The 17,749-nt window shown below is 37.9% G+C and overlaps 1 protein-coding gene across 1 annotated transcript in view; it reads left to right on the forward strand.

The window, feature by feature from the left end:
* Positions 1 to 1,247: 1,247 nt before the first annotated feature.
* The window catches only part of LOC150096667 (very long chain fatty acid elongase AAEL008004-like), a 135,022-nt gene continuing 118,520 nt past the window's right edge, over positions 1,248 to 17,749 (forward strand). Inside the window, exon 1 of the mRNA XM_090407819.1 lies at positions 1,248 to 1,469. Within this exon, the coding sequence (XP_090263945.1) occupies positions 1,412 to 1,469 (58 nt within the window). The 5' untranslated portion in view covers positions 1,248 to 1,411. The remainder of the gene's footprint in view (positions 1,470 to 17,749) is intronic.

Raw genomic sequence — 17,749 nt, forward strand, 5'->3', positions numbered from 1 at the left:
TAACCTGCTGAATCACTTTTTTTCTTTTCTTTATTTGTAACGATTTATCAGTAAGATGGTATTTCTTTGTTGTTGTTGTCGTTGTCAACCAAGTATCTCCATGGAGTCCAAGACTCATTGTGGGAAGCTAACACTAACCATTCTATAAAATACTTATTATTACATGACACCTCCAGGGAGTCCAAAGACTCAGCAAGGGGAAACCTCTCATACCTCCCGCAAAGCGTCAAAAGACTCACCGTGAGAAGTCCAAACTAGCTTTATTCACACAATAACTATCATACCTTTTTCTTAAACTGATTAACCACAAGTGACAACCACACCTCAGGCAATTTGTTTCACTCAAACACATCACTCTGTAGTAAAAAATAAAATAAAATAAAAAATATAAAGTTTCATCCAAACTAACTATTTTATTCAACTTCTAATAAGACCTCTTGTTCATTTCCCTCTTGCAGTATATCGAAAAATTTCCCCCACATCCATTCCATGAAATCCTTTTATCAGCTTCGCTAAGTGTAGAAAGGGAACATGTCCAAAAAAAGCTTCTTTAGTAGACGATTAGAGTCGAACTTAGAACGGTATTTCTTCCAGGTATGTAATATTTTTGTTTATATTATTTCCACACACGAGAAACGTCAAGGCCTGTAACAAATAAATGGCATGCATGGGGTTGTTTCTATATCATTTATATGTTTTTATCATATTCCCTTCTTCTGTCTGTCACGTAACCTATAAGAAACCATCTTGATCTAAATCCTTTTAACTGCTTCCTCATCCCCCCCCCCAAGAAGCCTAATCTACAGAATCTCAGCTTCCAGATGAGAACGTATTAGTGCCTTATAATGTTGGATCACTTCTTTGTCCCTACCCACCATGTTTTTTAAGCATCCAAGCAATACGTTATGCTGTTTTCCCAATTTGTGCAATATGGCCTTGTAACTCCAGTTCTTTATGAACTATAACTCCAACTCCTTGACCTCATCGATTACCAGGAGTGAAACCTCGTCATGATTACAGTTTCTCAAAAATGGAATAGTAAGGTTGATATTGATTTATATATACACATAAATATACAAATGAATATACAAAAGCTCCCGAGACTAGAGCATGAAATCGCATTAATGATAAATAAAAATCTTTAAATTATTTCATTTTATTAATTTTTGCATTTTATTTTATTAGAGAAGTACATGAAAATTTTTATCCTAGATGGCGCTGCAGTTTTGGGTGGACAACTAGCCGAACTAGCGTTTATGTAACTGCCGGTTCCTTGGATTGGTACAAAAAGAGCCGGCGGCTGCAGCTCGCCTATGTCACTGTTAGCTTGTCGGTGAAATTTAGCATTGAACGCCGGCTTGTATCGGCCGAGTTACCATTCTGTTATTGGGTAATTTTGCTACAAACAGATATGATCCAACCGTGGAATGATGTTTTGCTTTTTTATAATAGAACCATGGAAAATGGAGGTAAGGATTACATTTAAAAAAAATATAAAGCTGTTTTCCGATAATCAGGAGAAAAAAATGTGCTGTGACCTACTATTTATGAAGGTTGTATATCATTTGACTTTTACATATGCGATTAGTTTAACATAAATACATCCCCTTTCTGATTTGTTTTATATAATAATCTGTTTCGGTTTTGATTACTTGCATTGGCGAAGTGTTTGTATGAAATTATACAATCGTGAAGAGAACTTTTCACATGTATCGAGATAAAAATTAAAACCACTAATGTAAATATAGCTATTTGGAATCGGAAGCAGTATAATTTGAAAAGACGCTTCTTGTTGATCAATTTTGTTGTTGTTGTTGTTGTTATTATTAATCATTCACATTACTTAACAAAAACTGAACTCATATTAGCAAGCATGGAATTATATGCGAATGCGAGGAAAGCTGCATACCACAGCTAGTTACATATTTGAAGTAAACAAATGGAGATCTAATATTTCCCCGTCATATAGTTTTGTTTTATGATGGGAAAGGCTATACCCTGGTTTATTAAAATATAATAAACGCATATTAAAATTTGTTCATACATCAAAATAAATTGCTTTTATCACATAAAAAAAAATAACAATTGTTTATATGTCTGATTCACAAATTATATAAACATTTAAAAAAGAGCAAAAACAAATTTACTTTTGATATACTATTTATATACTGAACAAAAAGTTATGTAAGAAATTAATTTATAAGTGATAATAATAATTTAAATAGGAATTTCGCTTTATTAAAAGAGCATCTTGCTCACTATTCGGTATGCGTAAACGTCTATTACGGTTTCTGTATTTTAATAAATATAAATGGATATTATTAAAGTATCGAGGTTGGGGTTAATCTTTTTAGGAGTGTTTTAAAAGACAGTAAACTAAGAACTCATCAAATCAGAAGCAACAAATAATGAACCAATTTGAAAGAAAGTTGTTTATAGGAAACTAGTAGTGAAATTTTAATGAACTATCATAGTATCCTGTACATCCCTTGAGGGTACAGGACAGGAAATGACTACGACGGAATTCAGAACTATACCAGCTATGAAAGAACAGAATTTAAAAATATTCAAGAAAGTTATTTATGTATCGTGTTGCTAGTTGTTCAGAAATACGAGATTTGATTATTTGATTTTTATTAATATATGTACTTTCCGAAGCATATTTTTAGTTTACAAACTGAGCAGAATTTTGTGTGTAGTAAAACTCGGAATTCAAAATTGAGTGAAACTGTTTATAGGAATCAAGGAGTGGGGTTCACCCCCACTTCCAGTTTATATCAAGAATACGATTAGAATTTCTTGATGCACCACTTTATTATGCATCACTGATATGATTTGTCAGTTTATATTTTTGAGCACTCGTAACCTGTCTTTTGATATATATATATATATAAAACACTTTTTTTTTCACTCTTAATGAAAATGTGCACAAAGAAAAAAAAAGTGCCATCAGCAACCAGGAAGCTCTGACTGAGTGTATTTTCTCAAGATCTTTTCTACTTTGTAGTCCTTCAATGGGTGAAAGAAACATATCGTTTGTCCTACAACTCATTTATTTTATTTTATTTTATTTTATTTTTATTTTTTCGTGACACCTCCAAGGAGTTCGAAGACTCATCGCGGGAGGACACCTATTGTACAACTCTTCGTCTCTACACCGAACCTCTACTGCCAATCATCTACAGTACAAGTTAATTTTTTTTTTCTCTTGTCAGATCACATCCCGAAACTGATCATATATGATACGCTGTTTAGAAATTATGCATCGAGCCAATCTATTATTAGTGTTTTCCAATCAAAAGACGCTTTTTAAACTAATTGCACGTGCATATGTACGTTTTTCGAAGACCCCCCAACACTTCAGTACATCTCCTCCTTATCGGTCTGGGAAGCTCTGATTTTGTGCGAAACTTCTCTGCAGTGAAAAGAACTGAGTTAGATGGATTCATCTATTAATAAAAAATAAAAAAAAATAGGAAATTTAAAACCAGTAATTTTTTTATCTTTTTGGCCTTCCAAGTGAAGGCCTATGTAACAGGGTATACTCGTCTTTAAAGATGAACATAATTGCTTATGTAGTGAACATGCTGTACAGTATTGTAATATGTTATATTGCGATGATATATAGTATAATAGAAGCATTGGTATATTATTGCAATGAATAATATAAGCAATGGTATATAGCAATAATATATTCAATATATAAGCCATTTTATTCGTCTTTAAAGATGAATTTCATCTTTAAAGCCTTTCAAGTTTTCACTGGAAAGGCTAAAAGCCACGAAATGTAAAACCGCTGTCTTTATTTATTTATTTTTAATCGGACGAATCAGCTTAACTCACTTCTCTTCGCACGCGCACACACACACACACACACTGGAGAGTTTCCCGTTCCCCTGAGGTGATACGGTAGGAGAGGAAGATGTCTTGCAGGGTGAGAGGTGGGGTTATATATGTTTGTGTAACAATGTCGCTTTGCAAATTAGCATCGAATTTTGGAGTTACAGCTGGAGCAACTAAGGCCACCAAGCTAGTGTATTATGTCTGGCCTGAAGAATATATGAGATTTCGTGTAAATTTCGTATATTCTTCTGGCCAGTTTACCTGTTTTGTGGAATGAAAAATTGTTTGTATTTGGTAGGAAATGCCGTCACCACCCTCCCCCCCCCCCGTCAGCCGATAATAATGAGAGTCGGCCGGTGTGTAAGACTGGCTGACTCATCTTCAGTTGGAGCAAATCCTTATAAATGTTCTTCGTTCCCCAGACAGGATTGGAACACCAGTGTTTCCAACCAAAAGGCATCGTCGACAGACTTAACTGTAAGGTCTATATATATGTGTGAGTGAGAGTTACTTTTCATCAAATTTGTGTTTTTAATTATTTTCATTGATCTGTCTTCAGTTAAAATATATGTCCAGTATAAATACCAAATCAGAAGTTAAGACTTTCACCATTAGTGTCCCTAATAGTGCAAGTCTTAACATTATTCAACATTTTTTACTTCTTAGCATAACTGACACATTGTAGTTTCCATCACCGACCCAATGGACAACTTCCATAATCAAAGAATAGAAGTAATATGAATAGATCGACTTAAAATCCTCGAACGTGAATGGAAGAAGAGATCGTCCCTAGTTTCCTTCATTGATTTTGAATGCAGTTTGGTTTGGGGAAGAACATTTAAACTATTTAGTAGAGTTTTAGCGTATGTTTGATAATTTCCTTATTGTTTCTTCATTAACAACATTTATTTCACGTTTTTATTTGTGTCATTATTCAACAACAAAAACAAGTGCATCGATAGTTTTATTTTGTTTTATTTGCTTTGTTTTTTTAATTCAGAAAGAAAAAAAAAGGCCGTATTATTCCTGGTATTTTGAAAGCAGGGGGAAATGATTATTCTTTCTGGATCCGATTAAAGAAGTTTAAAGCGAAATCCTTAAAATTAATTCATATTCCTGAATTATGGTTTCAGGGAACGCACGCGAATAACGATTGTTCTGGGTTGGGAGGGGGGGGGATTTCGAATTAGTTTTCTTTGTACACACACATATATATACCAGGAATAATACGGCCTTTTTTTTTCTTTCTGAATTAAAAAAACAAAGCAAATAAAACAAAATAAAACTATCAATGCACTTGTTATATGCACAAATTTACTATTGCCTTCTACCGTGAGTATTGACTCCAGGAGGTGTTTGTATAATAATAATATAGAAGTTCATTTTCGCTTCTAGTGCTTTATTATATTTCCGGGGTTGCTCGTGTTCATCGGACAATTCGAATTGTATTAACGGCATGAAGGCACTATTACTGATTCACAATGAACCAACGTTTTTAATGTTCAAAACAGAGATTTACTGAACATACCCTTGGCAATCTAGAAACGGACCCGTTTGTGATCTTTGGGAACGCCTGTTGTTGAATGAATCATATAAAGAAAGGAGGTAAACTATATCGCCGTGTCATGTTTAACAGTGAAATGTTGTTGGCTGCTTGCCCTATTTTGATCATTTTGAAGTACAGAAAGTTGTCAGCTATGTTCTATCGAAAAAAAAACTGACTCACTGCAATTGTATTTCGTGAACAATCCAGGTATTAAATAATTCAGTCTAGAACTTTTAAATTTATATTCATAAATATAAATTTTTACTTATAAACGAATTTCTGCATAATGTACAAATATTTTTTGCTGCTATGCAATTTAACTATACCAAATAATTATACTTAGACCAGTGTTATTTCAAAATTGGTTCATTTATTAATATTCTTAAATTTAAGCTTAAGAAAGTATGTCGCCTAAATTAATTTTTCAAGTTTTGAAATTTTACCTATTGCTTCTTTGGTATTGGAAGTACAAGGAAGTTTACATATTTAATGTTATTAAAATATTTTAAATAAAATATTGTAACCAGAATTTATTTCCTTTAATGTAATGCGAAGATGTATATTCAAATATATTGATAAAAGAAAAAGAAAATTGTAACATTTGTTACAATTTTCTTTTTTTTACTTAATTTGTTACAATTAAATACTGTGCCCAGATTTGGTCACCTGGGTTCCTTCTTGATGGGGAGGAGGTGGAGAGGATCCAGAGGCGAGTGACTAAGATGATAACAGGTCTATGGAATGAACCATATGAGAACAGGTTGAAGATTTGTGGGTTGCAGAAACTAGTTGATAGGCAGAGGAGGGGAGATATGATTGAGACATTCAAATTGCTAAAGGGATTCTATAGGATTAATTCAGAGGATATTTTTGAGATCAGGACTGGTGGTGGGAGAACTAGGGGACACCTATGGAAGCTGGGCAAGAGTGTGGTTAGCAGGGGTGTTAGAGCTGGGTTCTTTACTTTTAGAGTGGAAAATGAGTGGAATAAGCTGCCAGAGTCTGTTGTGGGTGCTATGACGGTGAACGAGTTCAAGACAAGGTATGATAGATACTGTGAGAATGTAATCGCATAGTTGTGTGGACATGATGTTTAGGGCCTCCCTCGATGAGTCTGAGGACTCCTGGAGTCGCCCGAAATAATAATAATAATAATTTGTGTAGTACTTTTTTTTTTTTCACATGCTCTCTAAATCTATTATGTTGCAAGATTTTGTTATTACTCCGAGCAAAGAGTATGATTTGTCAGGGTTATCGGGGGTGCTCGTAAACTTTTTGGAGTGCTTTTAAATTAAAGCTATTTCAAATATTTTATAATTTAAATTTTAATTTGTTCTCAAATCAAAAACAATATTTCATAAAAATTCGAAGTTTCTTTCACAAAAATATATTTGTGGAGGAAATATATTCTAGAGGAGATGAGAGATCTAGGAGTGATAGTGGACAAGGACCTGAAATTCAGGGCCACATCGCACAAGTTATGAAGACATCGCATTGGATAATGGCAATGATGTGGTGCACCCTGACATGCAGAAATAGAGAGGTTATGATGCCATTATATAAGGCCTTATTCAGGCCTCATATGGATTATTGTGCCCCCAGATTTTGTCACCAGGTTTTCATGGTGATGAGGATATGTAGGAAAGGATCCAGAGAAGATTCACAAAGGTGGTCAGTGGTCTTTGGAATGTGTAGTATGAGGACAGATTGAGAGAATGTGAGTTGCAGAGCCTCATGAATAGGAGGAAGGGGGGGTGGTGGATATGATTGAGACATATAAACTAGTTAAGAGTTGTTATCATGTTGACATGGAAGAGATTTTTCATAGAATGGGAGAGAACATGGGCCATTGCTGGAAACTATATAAGGAGGGTGTGAGCAGGGGAGTGAGGAGAAGTTGTTGGAAATGTTGGAGAAACTTCCAACATCTATCTCTAATCCAGAGTTTTACCAATAAGGTGTGACACCTTTTGGCTACTCATACACCTTGAAACCCACAGAAGAAGTTTCTTTTCCTTCTCCTTCATCCCTGCTACTGCTGTATTGTGGAACATTCTTCTCCCTGATGTGTTTCCCAAGGAATACAATATACAGGCTTTTAAATCAAATGTAAACAAGTTTCTCCTTTCCTAAGCCACTACCCATATGCAGTACTACTGTACTATAGATTGATCAACAAACCTCTCATTTATGGGCTCAACATAAAAAATAATAATAATAAATATAAATAAATAAATATTTATGTGTGTGTGTATATGTACCATTTTCTCCTATCAGTGTCATCCTTCCATAATCATTCTTTCTTTTGCTGGTTACATATCGAAAGAACTCCTTAGGATTCTTTTTGGCTTCATTAGCTAATTGCTGTTCATACCTCTCTTTAACTACCCTCACCAACCAAGTCACCCTCCTTGCCTGGTCTTTGTGGACCTCATGGAATTGGTTATTTCCACTTCTCTTATGCTGCCTCCACAATACCCTCTTTCTCTGTATCACATGCTTAATCTCTTTATTCATCCAATTCACACCTACCTTATTTAACTTTCTCACCCTTAGAATGCAGCTTAGGGAATTTTCAAGAACTATCTAGTAGATGCAATGAAATTCTCCAAGCTGCATTGATATCTTTTCCAGCTAACTCCTCATTCTATGCGACACCTGCAAGCTGTATCCTGAGCTCTTTAAAATCACCCCCCCCTTGTAGTTCCACATATACCCTTTTCTTACAGAGATCCTCACACTGCTGGCAACCACCTAGGTAATCACCCTCATGTTCACGCTCACCAATTGGTGGGTGATTTGACACTTCATTTATAATTACATCCTCTGATGAGATGACCAAATCCAAGACCCTCAATCCTCGTGTGCCCTCTGTTACATATTGTCTGAGGTAGTTATCCCTCAAAAACTCAAGAAATTCATTTTCTTTACTTCCAGTTGCCATCCAAGACCCTCAATCTCGTATGCCCTCTGTTACATATTGTCTAAGGTAGTTATCCCTCAAAAACTCACTCATTTTCTTTACTTCCAGTTGATATCTCATCATTCCAGTCTATATTGCCATAATTAAAATTGCCCATAATGATCACCCTTTTCTTCTTTGCTTGGCTAATTTGATTATACATTTCATAGTCACTGCCATCCACATTTCCTGGTCTATAACAACGTCTCCAACCAAGTATTTCATTCCATTCACCTTTATCTCACACCATATTGCCTCAAAACCACTGGTACTATTTCCCTCTTGTATGTCTACTTTGTATGGACATAACTCTTTCTCTATCATCAGTAGCACCCCCCCTTTTTTTTTACCCCTTCTATTCTCACGAAACATCATACCCTTCCATCTCTATTCCTGTCAGGATGTTGTCCTCATCTGACCATGTCTCACTTATTCCAACAATTTTTGAGTAGACAGACTCAATTACTGCAACCATTTCATCTGTCTTGTTTCTTACATTTCTAGCATTTATATACAAACACAACAGCTCATTCCTGGATCTACAGCTAGTTCCACTGATACCACTCTTTCGTTGTGATCTCTCTCCATGCTCGACTAGGGACATTTCCCTTTCTGCTTATTCATTTCAGAACCCTCTTCAATTCCAACTGTTTCCTCTTGATCCCAGGTCATCCCATTCCTTTCCTGTCTACACATGCTCTCGCATCCTCTTGGAGCATCCACTTTTCTCACGCTGTGTACCCCTGTCCACCCTGAGCCTCCCTGTTTCCCTGTTCATCTTGCACACCCATTCTCTCATTTTCCATACTCATGCCACTCACTTCCTCATTCATTACCATCTCTTCAGTCTCTCCTGTCGTACTTTACTGCTCTTCCACATCACTTCCTATTTGATCTGATTCATTCTCTGTACTCACTTTTGTACCTTCCAACAGCAGTCTCTCCAAGTGACTCACACCATAACCACTCAAATGCAGTCCATCGCTCCCATACAGTTCACTTCATTATGGGAAAGGCCATGTATAATCTATAGTATTTCCAATAGAGTAACAAGAACAGTGGATGAGGCATACGTCATTTTTTTTTTTTTTTTTTTTTGGATTTTTCCAAAGTTAGTGGATTGGATTGGTGATTGGCTCACTGATAGATATTAGAGAGTTGTATATTGAGTAGGAAGGTTACAAGTGGAGTTCCACAGGGTTCAGTCCTGGGACCATTACTGTTCAGTCTTTATGTCATTGATATTATCTCAGGACTACAGGGAGATGTGTTCGTTTGTTTGAAGCTTAGGATGGTTATTAGTAATATTGCTGATGTTTTGTCTCTTCAAGAAGATTTGAATAAGCTGGAAAAGTAGGCCAATCAATGGGGATGTCAGTTTAATGCAACTAAATATAAGGTTTTAAAATTTGGGATCCACTAAGAGTTGCTTCATACTCACTGAGTGGAGCTATACTGGAAGAAGTGGAGGAAGCAAGGGATCTTGTAGTGTAGACATATTACAATGGTTGTGAAGAAATCTCAGAGAATTACTTCAATATTGAGGACGTTGATCACTAGAGATAAACGTGTGCTGATCCCATTGTATAAAGCTTTGATCAGACCACATCTGGATTTCTGTGCTCAGATATGGTCACTAGGGTGTGAAGGAGTTGAAGTAACTTGGAGAGGATGCAGAGATGGATAAAAATGATATCAGGATTGTACAAAGTTGATTATGAGAACACTCTGAGGGCACACAGACTGCAGACTTTGGGGGATAGAAGGCAAATGGGAATATGATCGAGACATTTAAGCTGTTTTGAAGGGTTATCATATTAATACTAAGGAGATATGATGATAGAATGAGGGAAGGGAGCAAGAACAAGGGGGCCATCCCTGGAAGTTACAAAAGAAGGTGGTGAGTAAGAGGGTAACAAGTAAGTTTTTTTCATGGAGAGTGACAGGAGCATGGATTACATTGCCTGAGATGGTGATGAATGTGCAAACTGTGGATGGGTTTGAGTGATACAATGGATATGGACTAGTGTTGACATCCCATGATGAGTCTTGTGACTCCATGGAATTCAGAATAAAATAATAATAATTTAGTCACCTGGTTTTCTTGGAAATAAGATGATGGAGAGGATTCAGAAGTGAGTGACCATGATAGGAGCCAGTCTATAGAACACTCCCTATGAGGATAGATCAAAGGTGTGTGTAGGTTGCAGAGTTTAGTTTACAGGCAGAAAAGAGGGAACATGATAAATTTTTAAGTTATTAAAAGTTCTGTAAGATTGATGCAAATGGAATTTTTTAGTATATGATGAATTGGGAGAGAACTTAGTCACCCCTGGAAATTGTATGTAAGAGAGTGATTAAGAAAGGTGTGAAGATTAATTCTTTTGCTTGGAGATTAGTGAATGACCAGAAGGGATTACCAGAGGTAATTGTAGTGCTCTAACAATAAAGAATGAATGCTGTGGGAAAAATGGTTAGTGTGAGCCTTTTGATTCCATGGAAGATGGCCATAATAATAGTTAAACTAACAAGAAACTGGAAACCAAATTCAAAATAACCATTGCAGACCCTTCTCCAAAAGGGAAGGGGGCAGACTGCCTGAATTGAAGTATTCAGTTCATAATTGGTTGAATTATTCTACTTCATAACTGATCTTTTCACTTCATAAGGTCCTCTGAGAAGTTCACCCCAAGCAGACTGAGGATGTGAAAAGGGTAGGGTGAGGATTATAGGTGAAAGATAAGGTCAAATCATTCAAACACTTTGGTTTTATACTTGTTTCTTACATTAAGGGTATTGTTGCTTTTAAGCTTCAGCTTGTTAAATGCACAATACTGGTAAATGATGTACTTGTGCATGACTCTAAATAATAATAATTATTATTATTATTATTAACACCTGACCTCTATGGACTCAGAGACTCATCATGGGAGAAACACACTATTGCACACAGTGATCATCCAACCATGCTTTGAACTGATTCAGTGTGTCTACATTCACAACACACTCAGGCAATGCATTCCACTCACCAACCGCTCTCCATGCAAAGAACCTGCTTGTATAAGCAGAAAAGCAGGCAGAAAAGAACGTCCCAATATCCCAATTGGAAGAACGACGGTACTTTGTATCCTTCGATTGGAAAAGACCTGAGTTCGATTCCCATCGTGACAGGAGGAATCTTTATATGGACTTTTTCAATTGAAGGTGAATTAGCCGAACTCATGCGGAGGTATCAGGGTTTTTTCTCCCAGAAACTCGGGTTTTTCATAACCAAAAGATACTTGTTGTGGTGGTGTGAGCAATAGATGGCGCTGATGTAGTCGATTGGTAGTAGAGGTTCGTTAGTGGTGGAGATGGAGAGTTGTACACTAGGTGTCCTCCCGCGATGAGTCTTCGGACTCCTTGGAGGTGTCGCGAATAATAATAATAATGCTTGTATGTGATAAGCAGAGAGATCATAGCCTTATAAAGAGGAATAATAACCTCATTATCTCTACTTGCCAGTGTTCTCTTCAACATTCAAGTAATATTTTGAGTCTTTTGACAACATTTGCAGTATGCTCTCTGAACTTCAACTCCCTGCCCACCCTCAGCTCCAAATCCAATACCATTGATATAAGTATGTAATCTTTTCATTCCAAAGATATAAATTTTAAATCATCTTACATAATCTCTTAATTGTAAACTCCTGGAGTTTACAACATCCCATGTTCTTGTGGCCTAATTACATTGGACAAACTGAAGTTTAGAAATAAGACAAAAGGAACATATTGGAGACCTCAACAACAACAGAGAGGACAGTTCAGGGTTGACATTCCATTTCTCCAACACTCACCACAACATTGAATGGGATAAGAGCTCAGTGCTATACATAGAAGAAGACTACAGATCCTGCAACATAAAAGAAGCTACAGTGGTAATCCACTCACAAGGTACCCTAAACAGAAACTAAGGGATGATTCTGTGTGACATTTGGAAGTTACTCATCAGATCTAAAAAAACATCACAGTTTAATTTCCCTGCTAACTATCGGACGCAAACACTCCACTAGTCATCTGCTTTTTTCTGGATTCTGCTCATCCATATACTATTTTATGTACATTATGACTTATTGTATACCTAGAGTCCGAATAGTAAACAAGTAGGGGTTAAATGGATGAATAACACCATTGAGCTTCAGCTGCAAAAAAAAGAAACAACTGTGGAGGGAATTTAAAGAGAAAGGTGACATGCAGGCACACGAACGGTATAAAGTGCAGGCCAGAAGGGTAACAAATGTGGTAAAAAAAGCAAAAGCGGATTATGAAAGTAAACTAGCTATGCAAGCTAAAGAGAATCCCAAACAGTTCTTTCAATATGCTGCAAGCAACAAAAAAAAATTGTACATGGCAGAATGATTTTAAGGAATGACGATGGTAAGGAGGTCACTGAATCAGTCGATATAGCGGAATTACTGAGTGAGCACTTTGCAAGAGTATATCATCCAGGTAGTGACATTGAAAAAATGAAGGAACCGTTAGTTTATACAGGAATTGTGATGAATGAAGTGGAGGTGAATAGTCTATTATAGAACCTTAATGTGAATACATCTGTGGGATTGGATGGTATACCAGCATGGGTCTTACGTGAAGCGGCTAAAGAATTATCAGTGCCCTTGACCATGTTGTTTAATCTGAGTCTCGCTTATATATGAGATTACTAATTACTAATCTCGCTATAGATTACTAATCTCGCTATATATGAGATTAGTAATCCCAAATATAGTGATTTGAAAGTTATAGAAATGTAATCTTGTTGTTTGATCTGAGTCTTAGGTCTGGTTTAGTCCCAAAGGTGTGGAAAGAGGGGAAAATAGTTCCACTGCATAAAGGAGGATCCAAGACTACTGTTGCAAATTACCGACCGATCAGCATATCAGGAGTCGTTGTCAAGGTCTTGGAGAAAGTAGTCAAGGGAAAAATACAGGAATGGATTGATGAAAATGAGATACTGTATGGCTTTGTGAAGGATAGATCATGCCTCAGTAACTTGCTCAAGTTTTATAACACAGTGAAGGCTGAACTGGATAAGGGTAATGGGTTTACAGTGATACTGCTGGACCTGGCTAAGGCATTTGACAGGATACCACATGGAATTCTAATCCATAAACTACAATATATGGGAATGGATATAGGGTTGGTGAGATGGATAGGTGGGTGGTTGATGGAGAGATATCAGAGAGTAGTTTATTCAGAAGTAGAGTCCAAAAGACAGCCTGTGACTAGTGGTGTGCCACAGGGTTCTGTTCTTGGACCACTGCTGTTTAATTTGTTCATTAACGCTATAGGGAAGGATCTAAGAGGAACAGTTCATTTGTTTGCTGATGATGCAAAGTTGGGTAGGGCAATAGTGAAGTCTAATAGAATAGTGAAGATGTCAAAATCTTGCAGGATGACTTGGATAGATTGGAGTTCTGGGCTAATGAGAATGGATGCCGATTTAATGTGACAAAGTGTAAGGTTATGCATTTTGGGGTGAAACGATTAGCAGCAGTATACCACATTGGTGGAACTATACTCCAGGAGATTGATGAGGCCAGGGACTTGGGAGTGTTGGTGGATTGGGAGATGAAGTTTAGGGGGCACATTGCAAAAGTGGCTAAATCAGCTCATCAACTCACTTGGTTGTTGAAAAATACTTTGATGAGCAGGGACAAGCAAGTTATTGTCAAGTACCAAGCATTGATAAGACCTCTTCTTGACTACTGTGCCCAGATTTGGTCACCTAGGTTTCTTCTTGATGGGGAGGAGGTGGAGAGGATCCAGAGGCGAGTGACCAAGATGATAGCAGGTCCATGGAATGAACCTTATGAGAACAGGTTGAAGATTTGTGGGCTGCAAAAATTAGTTGATAGGCGGAAAAGGAGAGATATGATTGAGACATTTAAATTGCTAAAGGATTTCTATAGGATTAATTCAGAGGATATTTTTGAGATCAGGAATGGTAGTGGGAGAACTGGGGGTCACCTATGGAATCTGGGCAAGAGTGTGGTTAGCATCAGTGTTAAAGCTGGGTTCTTTACTTTTAGAGTGGTAAATGAGTGGAATAAGCTGCCAGAGTCTGTTGTGGGTGATATTATTATTATTATTATTATTACGGGCAACTCCAGGGAGTCATTAGACTCATCAAGGGAGGCCCCAAATCATTTTCATCACAACTATTCGACATTCATACAGTATCTATCATACCTCGCCTTAAACTCATTCACTGTCACAGCATCCACCACAGACTCAGGGAGCGCATTCCACTCATTCACTACTCTAAAAGTAAAGAACCCAGCTCTAACACCTTTACTAACCACACTTTTGCCCAGTTTCCATGGATGTCCCCTAGTCCTCCCACAACCAGCCCTGTTTTCAAAAATATCTTCTGAATTAATTTTATAGAAACCCTTCAGTAATTTGAATGTCTCAATCATATCTCCCCTCCTCCGCCTATCAACCAATTTTTGCAACCCACAAATCCTCAACCTGTTCTCATACGGTTCATTCCACAGACCTGCTATCATCTTGGTCACTCGCCTCTGGATCCTCTCCACCTCCTCCCCATCAAGAAGAAACCTAGGTGACCAAATCTGAGCACAGTAGTCGAGATGAGGTCTTATCAAGGCTCGATACAGAGGAACAATAACCTGCTTGTCTCTGCTTGTCAACGTATTCTTCAGCAACCAAGTGATTTGATGAGCTGATTTGGCCACTTTTGCAATGTGTCCCCTAAATTTCAATTCCTTATCCACCAACACTCCTAAATCTCGTGCCTCATCAATTTCCTGGAGCACGGTTCCACCAATGCAGTAAACTGCCTCCCATCTTTTCACCCCAAAATGCATAACCTTACATTTTGCCACATTAAATTGACATCCATTCTCCCTAGCCCAGACCTCCAATCTATCCAAATCATCCTGCAAAATTTTGACGTCATCTGCATTCACTATTGCCCTACCCAACTTCGCATCATCCGCAAACAAATGAACTGTTCCTCTCAGATCCTTTCCTATATCATTTATGAACAAATTAAACAGCAGTGGTCCAAGAACAGATCCTTGTGGTACACCACTAGTCACAGGCCATCTTGTGGACTCTACTCCTGAGTAAACCACTCTCTGATATCTCTCCGTCAACCACCCTCCTATCCATCTCACCAACCCTATGTCCATTCCCATATGCTGCAATTTACTGATTAGAATTCCATGTGGTATCCTGTCAAAGGCCTTAGCAAGGTCCAGCAGAATCACTGTAAACCCATTACTCTTATCCAGTTCAGCCGTCACTGTGTTATAATACGTGAGCAAGTTACTGAGGCATGACCTACCCTTCACAAAACCATGCTGTCCCCGATACAGTATCCCGTTTTCTTCTATCCAATCTTGTATTTTCCTCTTGACTATTTTCTCTAAGACCTTGATAATGATTCCTGTTATGCTGATTGGCCGGTAATTTTCAACAGCAGCCTTGGAACCACCTTTGTGCAGTGGAACTATTTTCCCCTCTTTCCACCCTCTTGGGACTGACCCAGTCCTGAGGCTCAAATTAAACATAATGGTCAAGGGCACTGACAATTCTTTGGCCGCTTCACGTACGACACGAGCTGGTATACCATCCAATCCCACAGATGTATTGACATTGAGGTTCTGTAATAGACTAGTTACCTCTACCTCATTCATCACAATTCCAGTATAAGCTGTTGGTTCCTCCATTTCCGCAAAGCCACCACCTGGATGATATACTCTTGCAAAGTGCTCGCTCAGTAATTCCACAACATCGACTGATTCAGTTACCTCCCTACCCTCAGCATTTTTTAAGATCATTCTACCATGAGCATTTTTCCTTTTACTTGCAACATATTGAAAAAACTGTTTGGGATTCTCTTTAGCCTGCATGGCCAATTTCCTTTCGTAATCTGCTTTTGCTTTTCTTACCACCTTTGTTACCATCCTGGCCTGAGCTTTATACTGTTCATGCACCTGATGGTCACCCTTCTCCTTAAATTCCCTCCACAATTGTTTCTTTTTTTGCAGCTCAAGCTTAATAGTGTTATTCATCCATTTAACCCCTACCTGATTTATTATTCGGACTATTGGTATACAGTCAACCATTGCCTCCTGCAAACAGTTCTTAACCACCTCCCATGCACCATCAACATCCAGCCCTTGCAGTTTTACATGCCATGGCATTGAGCCAAGCACACACCTAAGCTTGTCATACTTACCAGCCCGGTTATTCCACATATACCCTGTCTTAATTGTAAATTCGACTCCTTTAGCCACCTCCCAAGTCATGACCTTATGGTCACTCTCACCAATTGGTGGCAACATGGTCATGTTCGTTACAGCTACATTCTCAGTTGCAATTACTAGGTCCAGCACTCTCTGCCCCCTGGTATTTTCCAATACATGTTGCCATAGATAGTTGTCCCTTAATAACTGCATAAAATCCAATTCCTTCCTCCCATGTGCCCTCTCCTCTTTCCAGTCAATGTTACCATAATTGAAATCACCGATAATAATTACCCTCCTTCCATTCATTTCTTCTATTTGCTTATGCATACTATTCCCACCATCCACTCCATCACCCGGTCTATAGCAGCACCCAATTGTATATTTTGTTCTGCTAGATTGTATCTCACACCAAACAGCCTCAAATGTGCTTTTTTCCCCATCTCCTCCCCCCTTTTTATTCACCCTGTCACTCCTGAACACGCTATACCCATCGCATTCAATCCCACTAGCTTTATCATCTTCTGTCAGCCATGTTTCACTAATACCGACAACCTGTGGCCTGGAAGTGCCAACCATGGCCAAAAACTCTTCCTTCTTGTTCCTAATACTCCTGGCATTAGTGTACATGAATCGCAGAAGCCCATTTGTCCCATCCCTACTTTGATTCCTTATACTAATTATCCCATTCTGATTTGTTGTCCGTCGTACTCGCCCGGGCATAATATACTCATTCATACACTTAACTGCCCCCCTAAAGTCTGCATATCTACTCCCCCCCCCTCTTAATAAATCTAGTTTCCCTGAGTCTGTACATCCACTTCCACATCATTCATCAACACTCTTTCAAGTCTCCGTACACCAACTCCATTCAAATGTAACCCATCCATCTTATATAAGTCCTTTCGCCCATCGAACTCATTCCACACATCCACAAATTCCACACCACTCTCCATGCATAACCCACGCATAAAGTCATTGGCAATTATGGCCCTCCTTCTAAACACTTCGCTGTCATACCGCGGTAAGATACTCACCATCCTAACTCTCTCACTCTTCTCTTGGTGAGTTGGTGATATGATGGTGATCTTGATATGATGGTGAGTGAGTTCAAGGCAAGGTATGATACATACTGTGAGAATGT

The sequence above is a fragment of the Typopeltis vanoorti genome, chromosome 18 (genome assembly GCF_054136105.1).
Source record: "Typopeltis vanoorti isolate ZY-2024b chromosome 18, IOZ_Tvanoo_1.0, whole genome shotgun sequence".
Taxonomy (NCBI): Eukaryota; Metazoa; Arthropoda; class Arachnida; order Uropygi; family Thelyphonidae; genus Typopeltis; species Typopeltis vanoorti.